Source organism: Oncorhynchus gorbuscha, linkage group LG18 (assembly GCF_021184085.1).
Source record: "Oncorhynchus gorbuscha isolate QuinsamMale2020 ecotype Even-year linkage group LG18, OgorEven_v1.0, whole genome shotgun sequence".
In the NCBI taxonomy this organism is placed as follows: domain Eukaryota; kingdom Metazoa; phylum Chordata; class Actinopteri; order Salmoniformes; family Salmonidae; genus Oncorhynchus; species Oncorhynchus gorbuscha.
The window spans coordinates 34,179,534-34,200,300 of NC_060190.1; the positions used below are offsets into that span (position 1 = coordinate 34,179,534).

Below are 20,767 nucleotides of genomic sequence, written 5' to 3' on the forward strand. Positions count from 1 at the left end.
CTTGTGAATGTTGACCTGTTTGAAGGTCTTACTCACATTGGCTACGGAGAGCGTTATCACACAGTCGTCCGGAACAGCTGATGTTCTAATGCATGTTTCAGTGTTACTTGCCTCGAGGCGAACATAGAAGTAATTTAGCTCGTCTGGTAGGCTCGTGTCACTGGGCAGCTTGTGGCTTTGCTTCCCTTTGTAGTCTGGAATAGTTGGCCGGAGAGCGTCGTAGGCGGTGTAGTATGATTCAATCTTAGTCCTGTATTGACGCTTTGCCTGTTTGATGGTTTGTCGGAGGGCATAGTGTAATTTCTTATAAGCTTCCGGGTTAGAGTCCCGCTCCTTGAAAGTGGCAGCTCTACCCTTTAGCTCAGTGTGGATGTTGCCTGTAATCCATGGCTTCTGGTTGGGGTATGTACGTATGGTCACTGTGGGGACAACGTCATCAATACACTTATTGATGAAGCCAGTGACTGAGAATCCTGGAACATATTACAGTCTGTGCAAGCAAAACAGTCCTGTAGCTTAGCATCTGCTTCATCTGACCACTTTCGTATTGACCACTTGAGTCACTGGTGCGTCCTGCATTAATTTTTGCTTGTAAGCAAGAATCAGGAGGATAGAATTATGGTTCGATTTGCCAAATGGAGGGTGAAGGAGAGCTTTATATGCGTCTCTGTGTGTGGAGTAAAGGTGGTCTAGAGTTGTTTTCCCTCTGGTTGCACATTTAACATGCTGGTAGAAATGAGGTAAAATGGATTTAAGTTTCCCTGCATTAAAGTCTCTGGTCACTAGGAGCTCCGTCGCCGGATGAGCTTTTTCTGTTTGCTGATGGCCGTGTACAGCTCATTGAGCGCGGTCTTAGTGCCCGCATCGGTTTGTGGTGGTAAATAGACAGCAAGAAAATGATCTTGGTAGATAGTGTGGTCTACAGCTTTTCATGAGATACTCTACCTCAGGCGAGAAAAACCTGGAGTCTTCCTTAGATTTCATGCACCAGCTGTTGTTTACAAATATACATAGACCACCACCCCTTGTCTTACCAGAGGCCTCTGTCCTATCCTGCCGAAAAAGCTTGAAACCCACCAAATGTATGTTATTCATGTCGTTGTTTAGCCACGGCTCTGTGAAACATAAGATATTACATTTTTTATTTTCCCAATGGTAGGATATACGTGATCGTAGTTCATCTATTTTATTTTCCATTGATGGTACGTTGGTTAATAGGACCGATGGTAAAGGGAGAGTACCCGCTCCCCTCCGGATCCTTTCAAGGCACCTGGACCCAATATCTCCGTCTCTTTCTCCTGCGTACGACGGGGATGTGGGCCTTGTCGGCGTCTGAAGTAAATCCTTCCAGTCTGACTCATTAAAGAAAAAGTATTCCTCCAGTATGGGTTGAGTAATCGCTGTCCTGATATCTTGAATTTCTTTTTGGTCATAAGATACAGTGGCAGAAACTGTCATGTTTTGTCATATATTGTCATGTCTTGTCCTTGTGCTTCCTCTTCTATTCGTTTCCCCCTGCTGGTCTTATTAGGTTCTTTCCCTCTTTCTATCCCTCTCTCTCCCCCTCCCTCTCTCCCTCTCTCCCTCTCTCTCTCTCTCTCTCTCTCTCTCTCTCTCTCTCTCTCTCTCTCTCTCTCTCTCTCTCTCTATCGTTCCGTTCCTGCTCCCAGCTGTTCCTCATTCTCCTAACTACCTCATTTACTCTTTCACACCTGTTCCCTATTTTGCCCTCTGATTAGAGTCCCTATTTCTCCCTCTGTTTCTGCGTCTGTCCTTGTCGGATCCTTGTTTGATGTTTGCTGTGCTGTGTTCTTGTTCCGTCGTGTTTTTGCCTTCTTCAGATGCTGCGTGTGAGCAGGTGTCTATATCAGCTACGGCCTGCGCCTTCCCGAAGCGACCTGCAGTCTGTGGTCGCATCTCCTGTTGTTCCCCTCTTCTGACTAGAGGGTTTCAGTTTTCCTGTTTGGACTTTACCTGTGATAGTATCCAGGATTATCGTTTTTGTTAAAGACTGGAATAAACTCTGTTTCTGTTAAGTCGCTTTTGGGTCCTCATTCACCTGCATAACAGAAGGATCCGACCAAGAATGGACCCAGCGACTACGGATTCTCTCTACTCTGCTGTCGAGTTCCAGGGAGCGATGCTAGGCAGACACGAACAGGAATTGTCTGCTGCTCGACATGCCGTTGAGACCCTGGCCGCCCAAGTCTCCGGCCTCTCGGAGGAGATTCACAATCTCCGCCTCGATCCACCGGTTACCTCCTGGGCTTCCGGGTCTCCGGAGCCTAGAATTAATAACCCACCGTGCTACTCTGGGGAGCCTACTGAATGTCGCTCGTTCCTTACCCAGTGTGATATAGTGTTCTCTCTCCAGCCCCACACGTACTCCAGGGGTATTGCTCGGATCGCCTACGTCATATCACTCCTTACTGGACGGGCTCGGGAGTGGGGCACAGCTATCTGGGAGGCAAGGGCTGAGTGTACTAACGAGTATCAGAACTTTAAAGAGGAGATGATACGGGTTTTTGATCGTTCTGTTTTTGGGAAAGAAGCTTCCTGGTCCCTGTCTTCCCTATGTCAAGGTAATCGATCCATAACGGATTACTCTATAGAGTTTCGCACTCTTGCTGCCTCCAGTAACTGGAACGAGCAGGCGTTGCTCGCTCGTTTTCTGGAGGGACTCCACGCTAAGGTTAAGGATGAGATTCTCTCCCGGGAGGTTCCATCCAGCGTGGATTCTTTGATTGAACTCGCCATTCGCATTGAACGACGGGTAGATCTTCGTCACCGAGCTCATGGAAGAGAGCTCGCGTTAACTGTGCCCCCCCTCTCCCCGACACTACCATCTTTCCCCACTGACTCAGGTGATGAGCCCATGCAGCTGGGGGGTATTCGCATCTCGACTAAGGAGAGGGAACGGAGAATCACCAACCGCCTCTGTCTCTATTGCGGTTCTGCTGGTCATTTTGTCATTTCATGTCCAGTTAAAGGCCAGAGCTCATCAGTAAGCGGAGGGCGACTGATAAGCGCTACTACTCTGTCCTCTCCGTCAAGTACCTGTACTACCTTGCCGGTCCATCTACGCTGGACCGGATCGGCAGCTTCCTGCAGTGCATTAATAGACTCTGGGGCGGAGGGCTGTTTTATGGACGAAGCCTGGGCTCGGGAACATGACATTCCTCTCAGACAGTTAGGGGAGCCCACGGTCATGTTCGCCTTGGATGGTAGTCCTCTCCCCAGTATATTATGTGAAACACTACCTTTAACCCTCACAGTATCTGGTAACCATAGTGAGACCATTTATTTTTTGATTTTTTGTTCACTTTTTACACCTGTTGTTTTGGGTCATCCCTGGCTAGTGTGTCATAATCCTTCTTTTGATTGGTCTAGTAATTCTATCCTTTCCTGGAACGTTTCTTGTCATGTGAAATGTTTAATGTCTGCTATTCCTCCTGTTTCTGCTGCTCCCTCTTCACAGGAGGAACCTGGTGATTTGACAGGAGGGCCGGAGGAATATCATGATCTACGCACGGTCTTCAGTCGGTCTAGAGCCACCTCCCTTCCTCCTCACCGGTCGTATGATTGTTGTACTGATCTCCGCAAGAAGCGTTTTGCATCCGCTCCTATCCTTGTTGCACCATACGTCACTAAACAGTTCATTGTCGAGGTAGACGCGTCGGGGGTGGGCGTGGGAGCCATTCTGTCCCAGCGCTCCCATACTGACGATGGGGTCCACCCTTGCGCGTATTTTTCTCATCGCCTGTCGCCGTCGGAACGTAACTATGATGTGGCTAACCGCGAACTGCTCGCCATCCGTTTAGCCCTAGGCGAATGGTGACAGTGGTTGGAGGGGGCGACCGTTCCTTTTGTCGTTTGGACTGACCAAAAGAACCTTGAGTACATCCGTTCTGCCAAACGACTCAATGCGCGTCAAGCTCGTTGGGCGTTGTTTTTCGCTCGTTTCGAGTTCGTGATTTCTTATCGCCCGGGTACTAAGAACACCAAGCCTGATGCTTTATTCCGTCTCTTCAGTTCTTCTGTAGCGTCTACCGACCCCGAGGGATTCTCCCTGAGGGGCGTGTTGTCGGGTTGAATGTCTGGGGAATTGAGAGACAGGTCAAGCAAGCACTCACTCACACTCCGTCGCCGCGCGCTTGTCCTAGTAACCTTCTTTTCGTTCCTGTCTCTACTCGTCTGGCTGTTCTTCAGTGGGCTCACTCTGCCAAGTTAGCTGGCCACCCCGGCGTTCGGGGTACGCTTGCTTCTATTCGCCAGCGGTTTTGGTGGCCTACTCAGGAGCGTGACACGCGCCGTTTCGTGGCTGCTTGTTCGGACTGCGTGCAGAATAAGTCCGGTAACTTTTTTTCTGCTTCTGCTCCTGCCCTTGCTGTGTCTCAGTCTGTCCCTTGCCACCGCATCTCTCCTGGTCCTGCTCCTGCACTTGCTGTGTCTCAGTCTGTCCACAGCCACCGCCTTTCTCCTGTTCCTGGTCTTAGCCTTGCTGTGTCTCAGTCTGTCCCTAGTTGTTACTCTCCTGGCCTGTTTGGTCCTGATTGCTCTAATGCTTACAGTTCTCTACCCGTGTCTCATTTTTATAAGAGTAATAGCCCTAGATTCCCTCTTCATCGTCTCCCGTTACGGTCCTGAGGAGAGGAGTTGGGTTCTTTCTCGGGACGTGCTGGACCGTTTGTTGATCAATGATTTCCTCCGTTGCCGCCAGGGTTCCTCCTCGAGTGCGCCAGGAGGCGCTCGGTGAGTGGGGGGGTACTGTCATGTTTTGTCATATATTGTCATGTCTTGTCCTTGTGCTTCCTCTTCTATTCGTTTCCCCCTGCTGGTCTTATTAGGTTCTTTCCCTCTTTCTATCCCTCTCTCTCCCTCTCCCTCTCTCCCTCTCTCTCTCTCTCTCTCTCTATCGTTCTGTTCCTGCTCCCAGCTGTTCCTCATTCTCCTAACTACCTCATTTACTCTTTCACACCTGTTCCCTATTTTGCCCTCTGATTAGAGTCCCTATTTCTCCCTCTGTTTCTGCGTCTGTCCTTGTCGGATCCTTGTTTGATGTTTGCTGTGCTGTGTTCTTGTTCCGTCGTGTTTTTGCCTTCTTCAGATGCTGCGTGTGAGCAGGTGTCTATATCAGCTACGGCCTGCGCCTTCCCGAAGCGACCTGCAGTCTGTGGTCGCATCTCCTGTTGTTCCCCTCTTCTGACTAGAGGGTTTCAGTTTTCCTGTTTGGACTTTACCTGTGATAGTATCCAGGATTATCGTTTTTGTTAAAGACTGGAATAAACTCTGTTTCTGTTAAGTCGCTTTTGGGTCCTCATTCACCTGCATAACAGAAACATTATATACAAAATAAGTTACAAATAACGCAAAAAAACACACACAATAGCACAATTGGTTAGGGGATTGTAAAACGCCAGCCATCTCCTCCGTCGCCATTATCTAATCCAGATGGGAAAAAACTTCACAATGCAGTGAGAGTGAGAGAGATGCAGGGAGAGCGAGAGATGCAGAGAGAGAGAGAGATGCAGGGTGTGACTCAGCTCTGAGTCATCTCCCAGCTTTTGAATTTGAATGACACTTCATCTCTCCATCCCTTTGTTTCTTTCTTAATCTCTTTCTCTCTGTCTCTCGCCAGTTTGACATTATGTTTTCTCTTATGTTTCCTGTTGTTATAGCTGATGGTGGAGTGGGCTTCATGGTGCTGTCAAATGTTAAAAACAGTCAGCCCAGTGCCCCATACCAGTCCATCCTAGAGCCCATCTCTACACCCCAGGTGGTCTACAGCCCCCCTGTGCAGCCCCAGGCCCAGCTGCACCAGGGAGCCTACCAGAAGCCCACTGCACAGCCTCCCCAAGTGGCCTACTCCTTAGCTACTACCACACAGCTTCATCAGGTGGCCTACCAGCAAGCCACCACTCAGCTGCACCATGGGGCCTACCAGCAACCTAAAGCACAGCTGCACCAGGGGGACTACCAGTCTCCACCTGTAAGTTTTCTCATACAAAATTCCCCATTGCCTCTAACTCAAATTTCAAAACTCATTATTATAAACATATTCTCACTGCAAGTCTCAGACATTCCCTTTCTATGTCTCTTTAGCTTCTTGTTAACATTTTATTTTCAGTATTATCTGTCTTTTGTAAAGACAAACTGAACTAAAATCTGTTTTCTTTTGTCCGGTCGATGCCACCTGAGCAGCAACACTTCAGTGAGACCTTTGCATTCCAGAATGCTCTTCTCTCCCAAGAGATGAAAGGAGATTTCTTGGTTGGTTGTGGGATGAATGAGAGTACAGTGTGTTGTGGTGGGACCAATCAGAGTGCTAGACGAGGAAGAACCTCCTTGATTGACATGTGCAGGACCCACTCCCTCCCTAAGCCTCTGTGCCGTTCTCCCTGCCACCTCTGTCCCAAACGAGACAAAGTCACACATCGGAGCCCGGAGGGTAACAAAAACTCAGAGGAGTACGCAGCAGCCGCGGTCCCCCCCTTTAGACTCCCCTCCCCCTCGGTATCCTGTCCTATCCCCTCACCTGTCCCAGCACCATCAGTGTTCCTACCTTGACTCAATCAATCAATCAGTCAATCCCCCCCATCCTGCCATCCTGGTTACAAATCCTATACGACGCCCCTCAGACCTCCCTCTACCCCACTCCCGCAGGGCCTGTGCGAGCTTTGACCTTCTACTAAGAACTAGGATGGAGGCTGGGGGGTCTCTAGGCCGCCTCTACACGCCGCCCCTTCCTCCCTCCCCCCAGCGCTCATCAGTACACACCCCCTCCTTAGTCTCCCCCCAGCTTCTCTCACTGCTCAATCGCCCTCTAATCACCTCCTCCCTGTCGGCTCCTCCGTCTCCCTCACAACCTTCCCCGCCTCCTTCCCAAATGGTCCGCTCCTCCAGTGGAGATCTCTCCCTGCTCGACCACTGTCTCAGCCACATCGTCAGTCGCAGGGGAAGCTCCCCAACACCCCTACACGCCCGTACCGGCCCAGCCAAAACTATGGAGAGGCCAGGGTTCGCAGGACCAGCTCCCCTACTTCCCCAGACAGCGGGGCCTAATGGCCCAGCCAAAGCCAGCCCACCTCTCCAGTGCCTGAGCATTCTGACCAAGGCCTGGGTTTGGAAAAGCCCCTGCTTCTATCACCAAATAGTTCAATGGTAGGTCAGGGATACTACCGGCTTGATTGAACTTTGACCCTTCTGAGCCATTGCCGTAGCAACACCACACCAACTGCAGCACCTCCGCTTTCTCTTAGCATCGCAAGCTGCCAGATCCCGCGAGCATAGCTTTCTCTGTCCCTCCCATGATGACCAAGTGCAACATTACTTCCCATTCCCAAATCAACTCCTAGGGATGCAACATTTCCAGTAACTCCCAAATTTCCCAGGTTTTCCATAAGTCCTCATTGGAGGATTTTCTGCTTATTCCCCCCTGAAAAATCTTCCAACTGGGATTTCTGGAAAACCTGGGAGTTTTGGGAAAGTTACTGTAATTTCCTGACCATAACACCGACCCTCAAGCATAACAGTGATGTTCTATCTGCCTCTGTTCACTCCTCAGCAGATAAACACCACATGGCTCGATTACGAGATGGTGGATCAGCTGTGTAGATTCCCTTACTATTGCAGCAGCCACTCCTCAATTACTTTTATCTGGCAGTTTCCAGCAAAACAATATCAACCTTGCTCAACAATGATTTGTCCCATCTTTGCTCCCGTGAAGAAAAATGATGATTCTATATGATGGGTTCTTGATAATCTTTGTCATAATCTGAAAGATTTGTAAGTCGCTCTGGATAAGAGCGTCTGCTAAATGACTTAAATGTAAATGTTTTCTCCTGTGTGTTCCAGCCCAGTGCAGGGTGGATCCAGGCCCAGCCCCAGCCCCAGGCTCAGCCAGCCTCTGCTCCAGCCACCCCAGGGCCTCCGGTACATCAGAACGGCCCCACGGCCCCACAGAGCTTCCCAGCTGCTGCCCCTCTCGCCACTGTACAGGCACAGGCGCAGCCTGCTGTTGCAGCCCAGCCCAGCCACGAGGTAAGGATCTGTTCTGAATCTAACACTTGGGTGTTAAGATGGCGTCGTTTTACATGCCCGTAACCAATTGTGCTATTTTTGTTGCTGCATTGTTTGTAACTTATTTTGTACATAATGTTTCTGCTACCATCTCTTATGACCGAAAATAACATCAGAACTGGGATTTACCCACCACAACTGGATCCCCCATCATTTACGTGAAGAAAAGACGGAGGAAAAGAGGACGCAGATCGGGCTGCCTTTTGAGAATCCGTAGGCGAGTGAGTAAACTCGCACTGCCAGCAGTTCTACTTGCTATCATGCAATCATTGGAAAATAAAATTGATGACTTACGATTATCCTACCAACGGGACATTAAGAACTGTAATGTCTTATGTTTCACCGAGTCGTGGCTCAACCAACTCTGTAAGGCCATAAGCAAACAAGGAAATGCTCACCCAGATGCGGCGCTACTAGTGGACGGGGACTTTAATGCATGCAAACTTAAATCAGTTTTATCAAATTTTTACCAGCATGTCAGGTGCAACCAGAGGAAATAAACTCTATTCTGCCTTTACTCCACACATAGAGATGCATATAAAGCTCTCCCCCACCCTCCATTTGGCAAATCTTACCATAGTTCTATCCTCCAAAAACGAAAGCAGGAAGTACCAGTGACTCGCTCAATACGGAAGTGGTCAGATGACGCGGATGTACGCCACAGGACTGTTTTGCTACCACAAACTGGAATATGTTCCGGGATTCATCCAATGGCATTGAGGTATACCACCTCAGTTATCGACTTCATCAATAAGTGCATCAACGGCGTTGTCCCCACAGTGACCATACGTACATATCCCAACCAAAAGCCATGGATTACAGGCAACATCTGTATCAAGCTAAAGGCTAGGCTGCCGTTTCAAAGAGCGGGACACTAATCTGGACGCCTATAAGAAATCCTGCTATGCCCTCAGACGAATCATCAAACAAGCAAAGCATCGATACAGGATTAAGATTGAATCGTACTACACAGGCTCTGACACTCGTCGGATGTGGCAGGGCTTGAAAATATTACAGACAACAAAGGGAAACCCAGACGCGAGCTGGACAGTGACTTGAGCCTATCAGATGAGCTAAATGCCTTTTATGCACGCTTCGAGGCAAGCAACACTGAGGCATGCACCAGGGCACCAGATGTTCTGGATGACTGTGTGATAACGCTCTCGGTAGTCGATGTGAGCATGACATTTAAACAGGTCAACATTGACAAAGCCACAGGGCCAGATGGATTACCAGGACGTGTACTCAAAGCATGTGCTGACCAACTGGCAAGTGTCTTCACTGACATTTTCAACCTCTCCCTGACTGAGTCTATAATACCTACATGTTTCAAGCAGACCACCATAGTCCCTGTGCCTAAGGAAGTGAGGGTAACCTGTCTTAATGATATCAGCCCCGTAGCACTCACATCGGTAGCCATGAAGTGCTTTGAAAGGCTGGTTATGGCTCACATCGACAGCATCCTCCAGATACCCTAGACCCACTTCAATTCGCATACTGCCCCAACAGATCAACAGATGACGCAATCTCAATCGCACTGCGCTTTTCCACCTGGACAAAAGGACACCTATGTGAGAATGCTTTTCAGGGACTACAGCTCAGCATTCAACACCATAGTGCCCACGAAGCTCATCACTAAGCGAAGGACCCTGGGACTAAACACCTCCCTCTGCAACTGGATCCTGGACTCCCTGACGGGTCGCCCCCAGGTGGTAAAGGTAGGCAACAACACGTCTGCCACACTGATCCTCAACATAGGGGCCCCTCAGAGATGTGTACTTAGTCCCCTCCTGTACTCCCTGTTCACCCACGACTGCGTGGCCAAACACGACTCCAGCACCATCATTAAGTTTTATGACGATACAACAGTGGTAGGCCTGATCACTGACAATGATGAGACAGCCTATAGGGAGGAGGTCAGAGAAATGGCAGCATGGTGCCAGGACAACAACCTCTCCCTCAATGTGAGCACGACAAAGGAGCTGATTGTGGACTACAGAAAAGGCGGGCCGAACAGGCTCCCATTAACATCAATGGGGTTGTAGTGGAGCGGGTCGAGAGTTTCAAGTTCCTTGGTGTCCACATGACCAACGATCTTTCATGATCCAAACACAACAAGACAGTCGTGAAAAGGGCACAACGAAACCTTTTCTCCCTCAGTAGACTGAAAAGATTTGGTATGGGTCCCCAGATCCTCCAAATGTTCTACAGCGGCGCCATCCAGAGCATCCTGACCGGTTGCATCACCGCCTGGTATGGCAACTGCCAGGCATCTGACTGTAAGGTGCTATAGAGGGTAATGTGTACGGCCCAGTACATCACCAAGGCCAAGCTTCCTGCAATCTAGGACCTATATTTAATTGTACTTTAATTGTATTTTACTAGGCAAGTCAGTTAAGAACAAATTCTTATTTTCACTGACGGCCAAGGAACAGTGGGTTAACTGCCTGTTCAGGGGCAGAACGACAGATTTGTACCTTGTCAGCTCGGGGATTGGAACTTGCAACCTTTCGGTTACTAGTCCAACGCTCTAACCACTAGGCTACCCCGACCCCCGGTGGTACGCCCCGGTGGTGTCAGAGGAAAGCCCATAAAATTGTCTGAGACTCCTGCCACCCAAGCACGTGGTACCGTGGTGTGACGTAGCAGAGAAAACAGTCTATGAGTGCCAAGTCTAGCACCAAAAGGCTCCTTAACAGCTTCTACCCCCAAGCCATCAGAGTGCTGAACAATTAATCAAATGGCCACCGGACTATTACTTTGACCCCACCCCAATTCGTTCTGTACATTGCTGCTACTCGCTGTTTATTATCTATGCATAGTCACTTCACCTCACCCCTACCTACATGTACAAATGACCTCAACTAACCTGTAACTGACTCTGTATCGGTAACCCCTGTATATAGCCTCGTTATTGTTATGTTATTGTGTTACTTTATATAATTTTTACTTTTGTTTATTTGGTAAATATTTTCTTCTCTTCTTGAACTGCACTGTTGGTTAAGTGCTTGTAAGTAAGCATTTCACAGTAAGGTCTACACTTTTTTATTTAAATGTGAGTGTAAATATGAGATGTGCTAGTTTGTTGGACTCTCATTGACAAAATCCTGACCGTCCAGTCAGATGCTGTCTGTCCCCAGGCTTCTGTTTAATAAGCAGAGATGATAGCTGCTGTGCTTTTTGTTGTTCTAAGCTGTGTGTGTGTGAGCCCAGAGCTTTGTGTATGTTTATGCGTGTGTCCCCAGTCAGACGCTGTGACCGAGGGTGTGTGTTCCAGTCAGAAAGACTGTTTGGCAACTAGACTTGGTGACTGGACAGGCAGAGTGTATGAGAGGCAATATATTATGTTTGTGGAACAGGACAGATATAGATGTTCAATTAACTTTGTCATGATTTTTACTCACCCTGCCTGCCTGTCCTCCTCCTCTCTCTCTCTCTCTCTCTCTCTCTCTCTCTCTCTCTCTCTCTCTCTCTCTCTCTCTCTCTCTCTCTCTCTCTCTCTCTCTCTCTCTCTCTCTCTCTCTCTCTCTCTCTCTCTCTCTCTCTCCCTACCACAGTTGTCTGCCAGCCAGCCTCTACCTCAGCAGTGCTCTGACATCACCATCAGTCTTGTCCAATCAGCTGCCTGCCTGGGCAGCAATGCTTCTACCACTCTACAGCAGCCTTCCCAGGCCACGCCCCCTCTCCAGCCACTGCAGAGCAGCACACAGGTGGGCAGTAGATTTGTTAGATTTTGGGGGGGGGATTTCATTATAATCTCTTTAAGACCTTGTTCAGACTAAGTCCTTTAAACATTTAAATACAATTTATAATACAATCACATGTTCACATAGAACACACTGTTACAAACCACAGACGTAATACATTGACAGGTTAAAAAAAACACAAAATATATACAAATTTAATATATACAAAAAATCCTGATTATAAGTACTCTGACAGTCAGAAAAGATAGATTGGTTCCTTCATCTGCCCTGGTCCTGCACAACCTTCCAAACGATTATGTTCAACTGGTTCTGAAGTATTGTTTGAATTTACATATTGAAAAGGAAAAGGTGTAACACTCGCTCACCATAACCCCCCCTCCTCATCATAATGTATGTATTGAAATGTTTCTGGTTTGCTCAGATAAATTATTCCACCTGTTCATTGCTCTGAAACAAAATGTTAATTTGCCAGTATACCTTCTCTCCCGGGATAACCCATAGATGGTGGACAATCTATTCCTAGTATTGACTGAATGTCTGTCTCTTACCAACTGAACCCTGTTGTGAATGGAGTTTGGCCATTGTTAAATGGTGTACTCTGAAACAAAATAAGCATTTTTTTTATTTTGTATGATCTTATTGATTGATGACCACCCAAGAGCATTGTTCATAACTACAACAAAGGAATCGTATCCCCACCTTAGAACTTGCTGCATTCTGCAGCCTCCTAATGTCACTTCCTGTTGCATTTCCCCACACCACAGAACAGTAGATCACCTGACTCTCAATTATTAATGCTTGGGTTGTTTGCTTAAGAATCTTTCCCTGTAAATATTTTGCTATCTTTCTGACCATGCATGCAGTTTTAATTATGTTCTTACATTGTCAGGTCCTGACCTTAGTTCCTTTTTATGTCTCTATTTTGGTTTGATCAGGGCGTGAGTTGGGGTGGGCATTCTATGTTTTGTTCTATGTTTTGTGTTTCTGTGTTTGGCCAGGTATGGTTCCCAATCAGAGGCAACTGTCTATCGTTGTCTCTGATTGAGAACCATACTTAGGTAGCTCTTGCCCACATGGGTTTTGTGGGTAGTTGTTTTCTGTCTCTGTGTCTGCACCTTCATTTCACTCTCTTAGTTTTTTTGTTTTGTGATCAGTTTAAATAAATATTAACATGGACACGCACCATGCTGCATATTGGTCCGATCCTTCCTACTCCTCCTCAGAAGAGGAGAAAAACTGTTACAGAACTACCCACCACAAACAGACCAAGCAGCGTGGTAACCAGGTAACCGTGCCTCCTCCACGAACCAGGCCTCCTGTAGATCTCCCCAGCCTGCCAGAGCTGCCCGTCAGTCAGGAGCTGCCAGAGCCGCCTGTCAGTCAGGAGCCGCCATAGCCGCCCGTCAGTCGGGAGCCGCCAGAGCCTCCCATCAGTCAGGAGCCGCCAGAGCCGCCCTGCGCCAGAGTCTCCCTGCTATTCAGGGCCCGCTGTAAGGGTCCCCAGTTCGGGGTCGCCACTCCAGAGGTGCCACCTAAGTGGGCCAAGACTAAGGTGGAGTGGGGTCTACGTCCCGCACCAGAGCCGCCACCGCGGTGAAATGCCCACCCAGATCCCTATAGGTTCAAGTTTTGCGGCCGGAGTCTGCACCTTTGGGGGGGGGGGGGTCATGTCCTGAGTCCTGATGTTAGTTCCTTTTTTATGTCTCTATTTTGGTTTGGTCAGGGCGTGAGTTGGGGTGGGCATTCTATGTTTAGTTCTATGTTTTCCGTTACATACATAGATTAGTTATTTGAGACAACCATGGTTAGCAGTTGTCTAGCTGTACCCCTTAGTAGTTTGGTTTCTGCCACTTCCTTAATTTGTACTCCCCCCCCATGCTTAATCACATCCCATGTTGTGCCTGCTGTTACCAGACCGACATATCCTTGGTTTTCTTAGCGTTCATAACAAGTTTGTTGCAGCAGACCCACTCCCTGATATTTCCCTGATCTACTTTTCCTTCTGTAGCTCAGTTGGTAGAGCATGGCGCTTGTAACGCCAGGGTAGTGGGTTCGATCCCCGGGACCACCCATACGTAGAATGTATGCACACATGACTGTAAGTCGCTTTGGATAAAAGCGTCTGCTAAATGGCATATATATATATATATATAGAGCTCGCTGTACCCGTTGAACAGATTGTTTTGATGTATAGATTATAGTATAATCTGCAAATATAGTACCTTGAGTTTTAGGTAAGGACACAGCTTAGCATGCTTCCATACATTTGTAAAGTGTCCCTAAGGGTTTCCAGTAACCAATTAGATATGTATTTCAGTAAAAAATGAAAAGTGAAAAAAATATATATAATGAATATATATAATGAAATACAGAAAATTCTCATGTACATACAGTAAGTATTCACGACCTTGAGTCAGTGCTTTGTAGAAGCACCTTTGGCGGCGATTACAGCTTTGTCTTGGGTATGTCTATCAGCTTTGCATATCTAGATTTGGGGATTTTCTCCCACTCTTTCTTGTAGGTTTTCTCAAACTCTGTTAATTAAGTTAGATTGCTGTTGAACGCTGCTCCCAATCTTAAATTCTTCCCACAGTTTTTCAATGGGATTGAAGTCTGGGCTTTGGCTGGATCACCCCAGGACGTTCACATTCATGTTCTGAAGCCATTCCAGCGATGCTTTGGCTGTATGCTGGGGTCATTGTCCTTTTGGAACATAAATCTTTGCCCCAGTCTGGGGATGTTTGTGCCCTGAAAAGCAGGTTCTAATTTGCCTGTATTGGTCTCCATTCATTGTCCCCTCTATCCTTACCAGTCTCCCAGTCCTTGCCACTGAAAAGTATCCCCATTGCATGATGCTGTCACCACCATGCTTCACAGCAGAGATGGTGTTAGATGGATGATGGCCTGTGCCTGGTTTTCTCCAGACATACACATGCACTCAAGCCAAAGAGTTCCGTTTTTGTCTCATCAGACCACATAATCATTTGACTGATTATCTCAGAGTCTTTCACATGCCTTTTTGCAAACTCCAGGCGTGCTGTCATGTGCCTTTTTTCTCAGGAATGGCTTCCGTCTGGCCACTCTCCCATAAAGCCCAAATTGGTGAAGTGCTGTATTGACCGTTGTCCTTCCAGCAGGTTCTCCCGTCTCAGCCAAGGAACTCTGTAGTCCTGCCAGAGTGGCCATTGGGTTCTTGATCACTTCCCTCACCAAGGTCCTTCCTGCCCAGTTGCTCAGTTTGGTCAGGTGTGTTTCTTTCTAAGTCATGTACGAGCAATTGAATTGTCCACAGGTAGACCCCAAATCAAGTTGTAATGACATCTCAAAGATGATAAAAGCTCATTGGGATGCACTTGAGCTCAGTTTGGAATGTCATAGCATAGGGGTGTAAAATACTTAGAGTACCAGTCAAAAGGTGAGTATGACATTTAAACGTGTTAACCCTCGCAAGGCTGCAGGCCCAGACGGCATCCCCAGCCGCGCCCTCAGAGCATGCGCAGACCAGCTGGCCGGTGTGTTTACGGACATATTCAATCAATCCCTATACCAGTCTGCTGTTCCCACATGCTTCAGCCGAGGTGAGTAAGACATTTAAACGTGTTAACCCTCGCAAGGCTGCAGGCCCAGACGGCATCCCCAGCCGCGCCCTCAGAGCATGCGCAGACCAGCTGGCCGGTGTGTTTACGGACATATTCAATCAATCCCTATACCAGTCTGCTGTTCCCACATGCTTCAAGAGGGCCACCATTGTTCCTGTTCCCAAGAAAGCTAAGGTAACTGAGCTAAACGACTACCGCCCCGTAGCACTCACTTCCGTCATCATGAAGTGCTTCGAGAGACTAGTCAAGGACCATATCACCTCCACCCTACCTGACACCCTAGACCCACTCCAATTTGCTTACCGACCAAATAGGTCCACAGACGATGCAATCTCAACCACACTGCACACTGCCCTAACCCACCTGGACAAGAGGAATACCTATATGAGAATGCTGTTCATCGACTACAGCTCGGCATTCAACACCATAGTACCCTCCAAGCTCGTCATCAAGCTCGAGACCCTGGGTCTCGACCCCGCCCTGTGCAACTGGGTACTGGACTTCCTGACGGGCCGCCCCCAGGTGGTGAGGGTAGGCAACAACATCTCCTCCCGCTGATCCTCAACACGGGGCCCCACAAGGGTGCGTTCTGAGCCCTCTCCTGTACTCCCTGTTCACCCACGACTGCGTGGCCACGCACGCCTCCAACTCAATCATCAAGTTTGCGGACGACACAACAGTGGTAGGCTTGATTACCAACAACGACGAGACGGCCTACATGGAGGAGGTGAGGGCCCTCGGAGTGTGGTGTCAGGAAAATAACCTCACACTCAACGTCAACAAAACTAAGGAGATGATTGTGGACTTCAGGAAACAGCAGAGGGAACACCCCCCTATCCACATCGATGGAACAGTAGTGGAGAGGGTAGCTAGTTTTAAGTTCCTCGGCATACACATCACAGACAAACTGAATTGGTCCACTCACACTGACAGCGTCGTGAAGAAGGCGCAGCAGCGCCTATTCAACCTCAGGAGGCTGAAGAAATTCGGCTTGTCACCAAAAGCACTCACAAACTTCTACAGATGCACAATCGAGAGCATCCTGGCGGGCTGTATCACCGCCTGGTACGGCAACTGCTCCGCCCTCAACCGTAAGGCTCTCCAGAGGGTAGTGAGGACTGCACAACGCATCACCAGGGGCAAACTACCTGCCCTCCAGGACACCTACACCACCCGTTGTTACAGGAAGGCCATAAAGATCATCAAGGACATCAACCACCCGAACCACTGCCTGTTCACCCCGCTATCATCCAGAAGGCGAGGTCAGTACAGGTGCATCAAAGCTGGGACCGAGAGACTGAAAAACAGCTTCTATCTCAAGGCCATCAGACTGTTAAACAGCCACCACTAACATTGAGTGGCTGCTGCCAACACACTGTCATTGACACTGACCCAACTCCAGCCATTTTAATAATGGAAATTGATGGGAAATGATGTAAATATATCACTAGCCACTTTAAACAATGCTACCTTATATAATGTTACTTACCCTACATTATTCATCTCATATGCATATGTATATACTGTACTCTACATCATCGACTGCATCCTTATGTAACACATGTATCACTAGCCACTTTAACTATGCCACTTTGTTTACTTTGTCTACACACTCATCTCATATGTATATACTGTACTCGATACAATCTACTGTATGCTGCTCTGTACCATCACTCATTCATATATCCTTATGTACATGTTCCTTATCCCCTTACACTGTGTATAAGACAGTAGTTTTGGAATTGTTAGTTAGATTACTTGTTGGTTATCACTGCATTGTCGGAACTAGAAGCACAAGCATTTCGCTACACTCGCATTAACATCTGCTAACCATGTGTATGTGACAAATAAAATTTGATTTGATTTGATTTGATTTGAGACACATATTCAATCCAGGGATTTTCTTAATTTTTACTATTTTCTACATTGTAGAATAGTAGTGAATCATCAAAACTACAAGATAACACATAAGGAATCATGTAGTAACAAAAAAAGTGTTAAATCAAATCAAAATATATTTTATATTTGAGATTCTTCAAAGTAGCCACGCTTTGCCTAGATGACATCTTTGCACGCTTTTGGCATTCTCTCAACCAGCTTCATGAGGTAGTCACCTGGATTGCATTTCAATGAACAGATGTGCCTTGTTAAAAGTTAATTTGTGGTATTTTTTTCTTAATGTGTTTGAGCCAATTCGTTCTGTTGTGACAAGGTAGAGGGTATACAGAAGATAGCCCTATTTGGTAAAAGTACAAGTCCATATTATGACAAGAACAGCTCAAATAAGCAGAGAAACGACAGTCTGTCATTACTTTATGACCTGAAGGTTAGTCAATCTGGAACATTTCAGTTGCAGTTGCAAAAACCATCAATACGCTATGATGAAAAGGGCTCTCATGAGGAACGCCACAGGAAAAGAAGAGACAGAGTTACCTCTGCTGCAGAGGAAAATAAGTTCATTAGAGTTACCAGACTCAGAAATTGCAGCCCAAATAAATGCTTCACAAAGTTCAAGTAACAGACACATCTCAACATCAACTGTTCAGAGGAGACTGCTGCATGGTCGAATTGCTGCAAAGAAACAACTACCAAAGGACACCAATAATAAGAAGAGACTTGCTTGGGCCAATAAAGACGATCAATGGACATTAGACCAGTGGAAATCTGTCCTATGGTCTGATGAGTCCAAATGAGAGATTTTTGGTTCCAACCGCCATGTCTTTGTGAGGCGCAGAGTAGGTGAACGGATGATCTCCACATGTGTGGTTCCCACCGTGAAGCATGGAGGAGGATGTATAATGGTGTGGGGGTGCTTTGCTGGTGACACATTTATTTAGAATTCAAGGCACACTTAACCAGCATGGCTACAACAGCATTCTGTAGTAATACGCCATCCCATTTGGTTTAGGCTTAGTGGGACTATCATTTGTTTTTCAACAGGACAATGACCCAACACACCTCTAGGCTGTGTAAGGGCTATTTGACCAAGAAGGAGAGTGATGAGGTGCTGCATCAGATGAGCTGGCCTCCACAATCACCTGACCTCAACCCAATTGAAATGGTTTGGGATTACTTGGACTGCAGAGTGAAGGAAAAGCAGCCAGCAAGTTCTCTGCTCTCATATGTGGGAACTCCAAGACTGTTGGAAAGCATTCCAGGTGAAGTTGGTTGAGACTTCACCAATGCCAAGAGTATGCAAAGCTGTCATCAAGGCAAAGGGTGGCTATTTTGAAGAAAATAAAATATATTTTGATATGGTTAACACATTCTTTGGTTTCTACTGTCATGTTTTGTCATTTATTATCTTTTCTTGTCCCTGTGCTTCCCATTCTATTCGTTTCCCTCTGCTGGTCTTATTAGGTTCTTTCCCTCTTTCTATCCCTCTCTCTCCCCCTCCCTCTCTCACTCTCTCGCTCTCTCTTCTCTCTATCGTTCCGTTCCTGCTCCCAGCTGTTCCTATTCCCCTAATCAATCATTTAGTCTTCCCACACCTGTTCCCGATCCTTTCCCCTGATTAGAGTCCCTATTTCTTCCTTTGTGTTCCGTTCCTGTCCTGTCGGTTCCTTGTCTAGAATTCACCGTGCTGTGTTTGTGTATCGCCCTGTCGTGTCGTGTTTTCCTCAGATGCTGCGTGGTGAGCAGGTGTCTGAGTCTGTCTGGTTCAAGTGCCTTCCCGAGGCAACCTGCTGTTCACCTGCTGTTCAAGATCGAGTCTCCAGTTTGTCCTCGTCATTTCGAGTGAAAGTTGTGTTTTTTGTTTGTATTTACTTTACTGGATTAAAGACTCTGTTTTCGCCAAGTCGCTTTTGGGTCCTCTTTCACCTGCATGACAGAAGGAACCGACCAAGGAATGGACCCAGCGACTTCAGACGCTCGTTACACTGCCGTCGAGATCCAAGGAGCCATGCTCGGCAGACACGAGCAGGAATTGTCTGCTGCTCGCCATGCCGTGGAGAACCTGGCCGCTCAGGTTTCCGACCTCTCTGGACAGTTCCAGAGTCTACGTCTCGTGCCACCTGTTACTTCCTGGCCTGCCGAGCCTCCAGAACCTAGGGTTAATAACCCACCTTGCTACTCCGGGCAGCCCACTGAGTGCCGCTCCTTTCTCACGCAGTGTGAGATTGTGTTCTCTCTCCAACCCAACACATACTCTAGAGAGAGAGCTCGGGTTGCTTACGTCATTTCACTCCTTACTGGCCGGGCTCGAGAATGGGGCACAGCTATCTGGGAGGCAAGGGCTGATTGCTCTAACAGGTTCCAGAACTTTAAAGAGGAGATGATTCGGGTTTTTGACCGTTCAGTTTTTGGTAGGGAGGCTTCTAGGGCCCTGGCTTCCTTATGCCAAGGTGAACGGTCCATAACGGATTATTCTATTGAGTTTCGCACTCTTGCTGCCTCTAGTGAGTGGAACGAGCCGGCGCTGCTCGCTCGTTTTCTGGAGGGACTCCACGCAGTGGTTAAGGATGAGATTCTCTCCCGGGAGGTTCCTTCAGATGTGGACTCTTTGATTGCTCTCGCCATCCGCATAGAACGACGGGTAGATCTTCGTCACCGGGCTCGTGGAAGAGAGCTCGCATCAACGGTGTTTCCCTGCTCCGCATCGCAACCATCTCCCTCCTCTGGCTCAGAGTCTGAGCCCATGCAGCTGGGAGGGATTCGCATCTCGACTAAGGAGAGGGAACGGAGGATCACCAACCGCCTGTGCCTCTATTGCGGAGTTGCTGGACATTTTGTTAATTCATGTCCAGTAAAAGCCAGAGCTCATCTGTAAGCGGAGGGCTACAGGTGAGCGCAACTACTCAAGTCTCTCCATCAAAATCCTGTACTACTTTGTCGGTCCATCTACGCTGGACCGGTTCGGGTGCTACATGTAGTGCCTTGATAGACTCTGGGGCTGAGGGTTGTTTCATGGACGAAGCATGGGTTCGAAACATGACATTCCTTTCAGAGAGTTAGAGAAGCCTACGCCCATGTTCGCCTTAGATGGTAGTCATCTTCCCAGTATCAGATTTGAGACACTACCTTTAACCCTCACAGTATCTGGTAACCACAGTGAGACTATTTCTTTTTTGATTTTTCGTTCACCGTTTACACCTGTTGTTTTGGGTCATCCCTGGCTAGTATGTCATAATCCTTCTATTAATTGGTCTAGTAATTCTATCCTATCCTGGAACGTTTCTTGTCATGTGAAGTGTTTAATGTCTGCCATCCCTCCCGTTTCTTCTGTCCCTACTTCTCAGGAGGAACCTGGCGATTTGACAGGAGTGCCGGAGGAATATCATGATCTGCGCACGGTCTTCAGTCGGTCCCGAGCCAACTCCCTTCCTCCTCACCGGTCGTATGATTGTAGTATTGATCTCCTTCCGGGGACCACTCCTCCTC

At 47.8% G+C, this 20,767-nt stretch overlaps 1 protein-coding gene across 2 annotated transcripts in view; it reads left to right on the forward strand.

Annotated features, from left to right (window-relative positions):
• The window catches only part of wnk2 (WNK lysine deficient protein kinase 2), a 71,651-nt gene that overhangs the window by 19,852 nt on the left and 31,032 nt on the right, over window positions 1–20,767 (forward strand). For both annotated transcript variants that reach the window (XM_046311697.1, XM_046311696.1), the window contains 3 exons: window positions 5,679–5,989; window positions 7,855–8,040; window positions 11,637–11,789. In XM_046311697.1, the coding sequence (XP_046167653.1) occupies window positions 5,679–5,989; window positions 7,855–8,040; window positions 11,637–11,789 (650 nt within the window). The remainder of the gene's footprint in view (window positions 1–5,678; window positions 5,990–7,854; window positions 8,041–11,636; window positions 11,790–20,767) is intronic.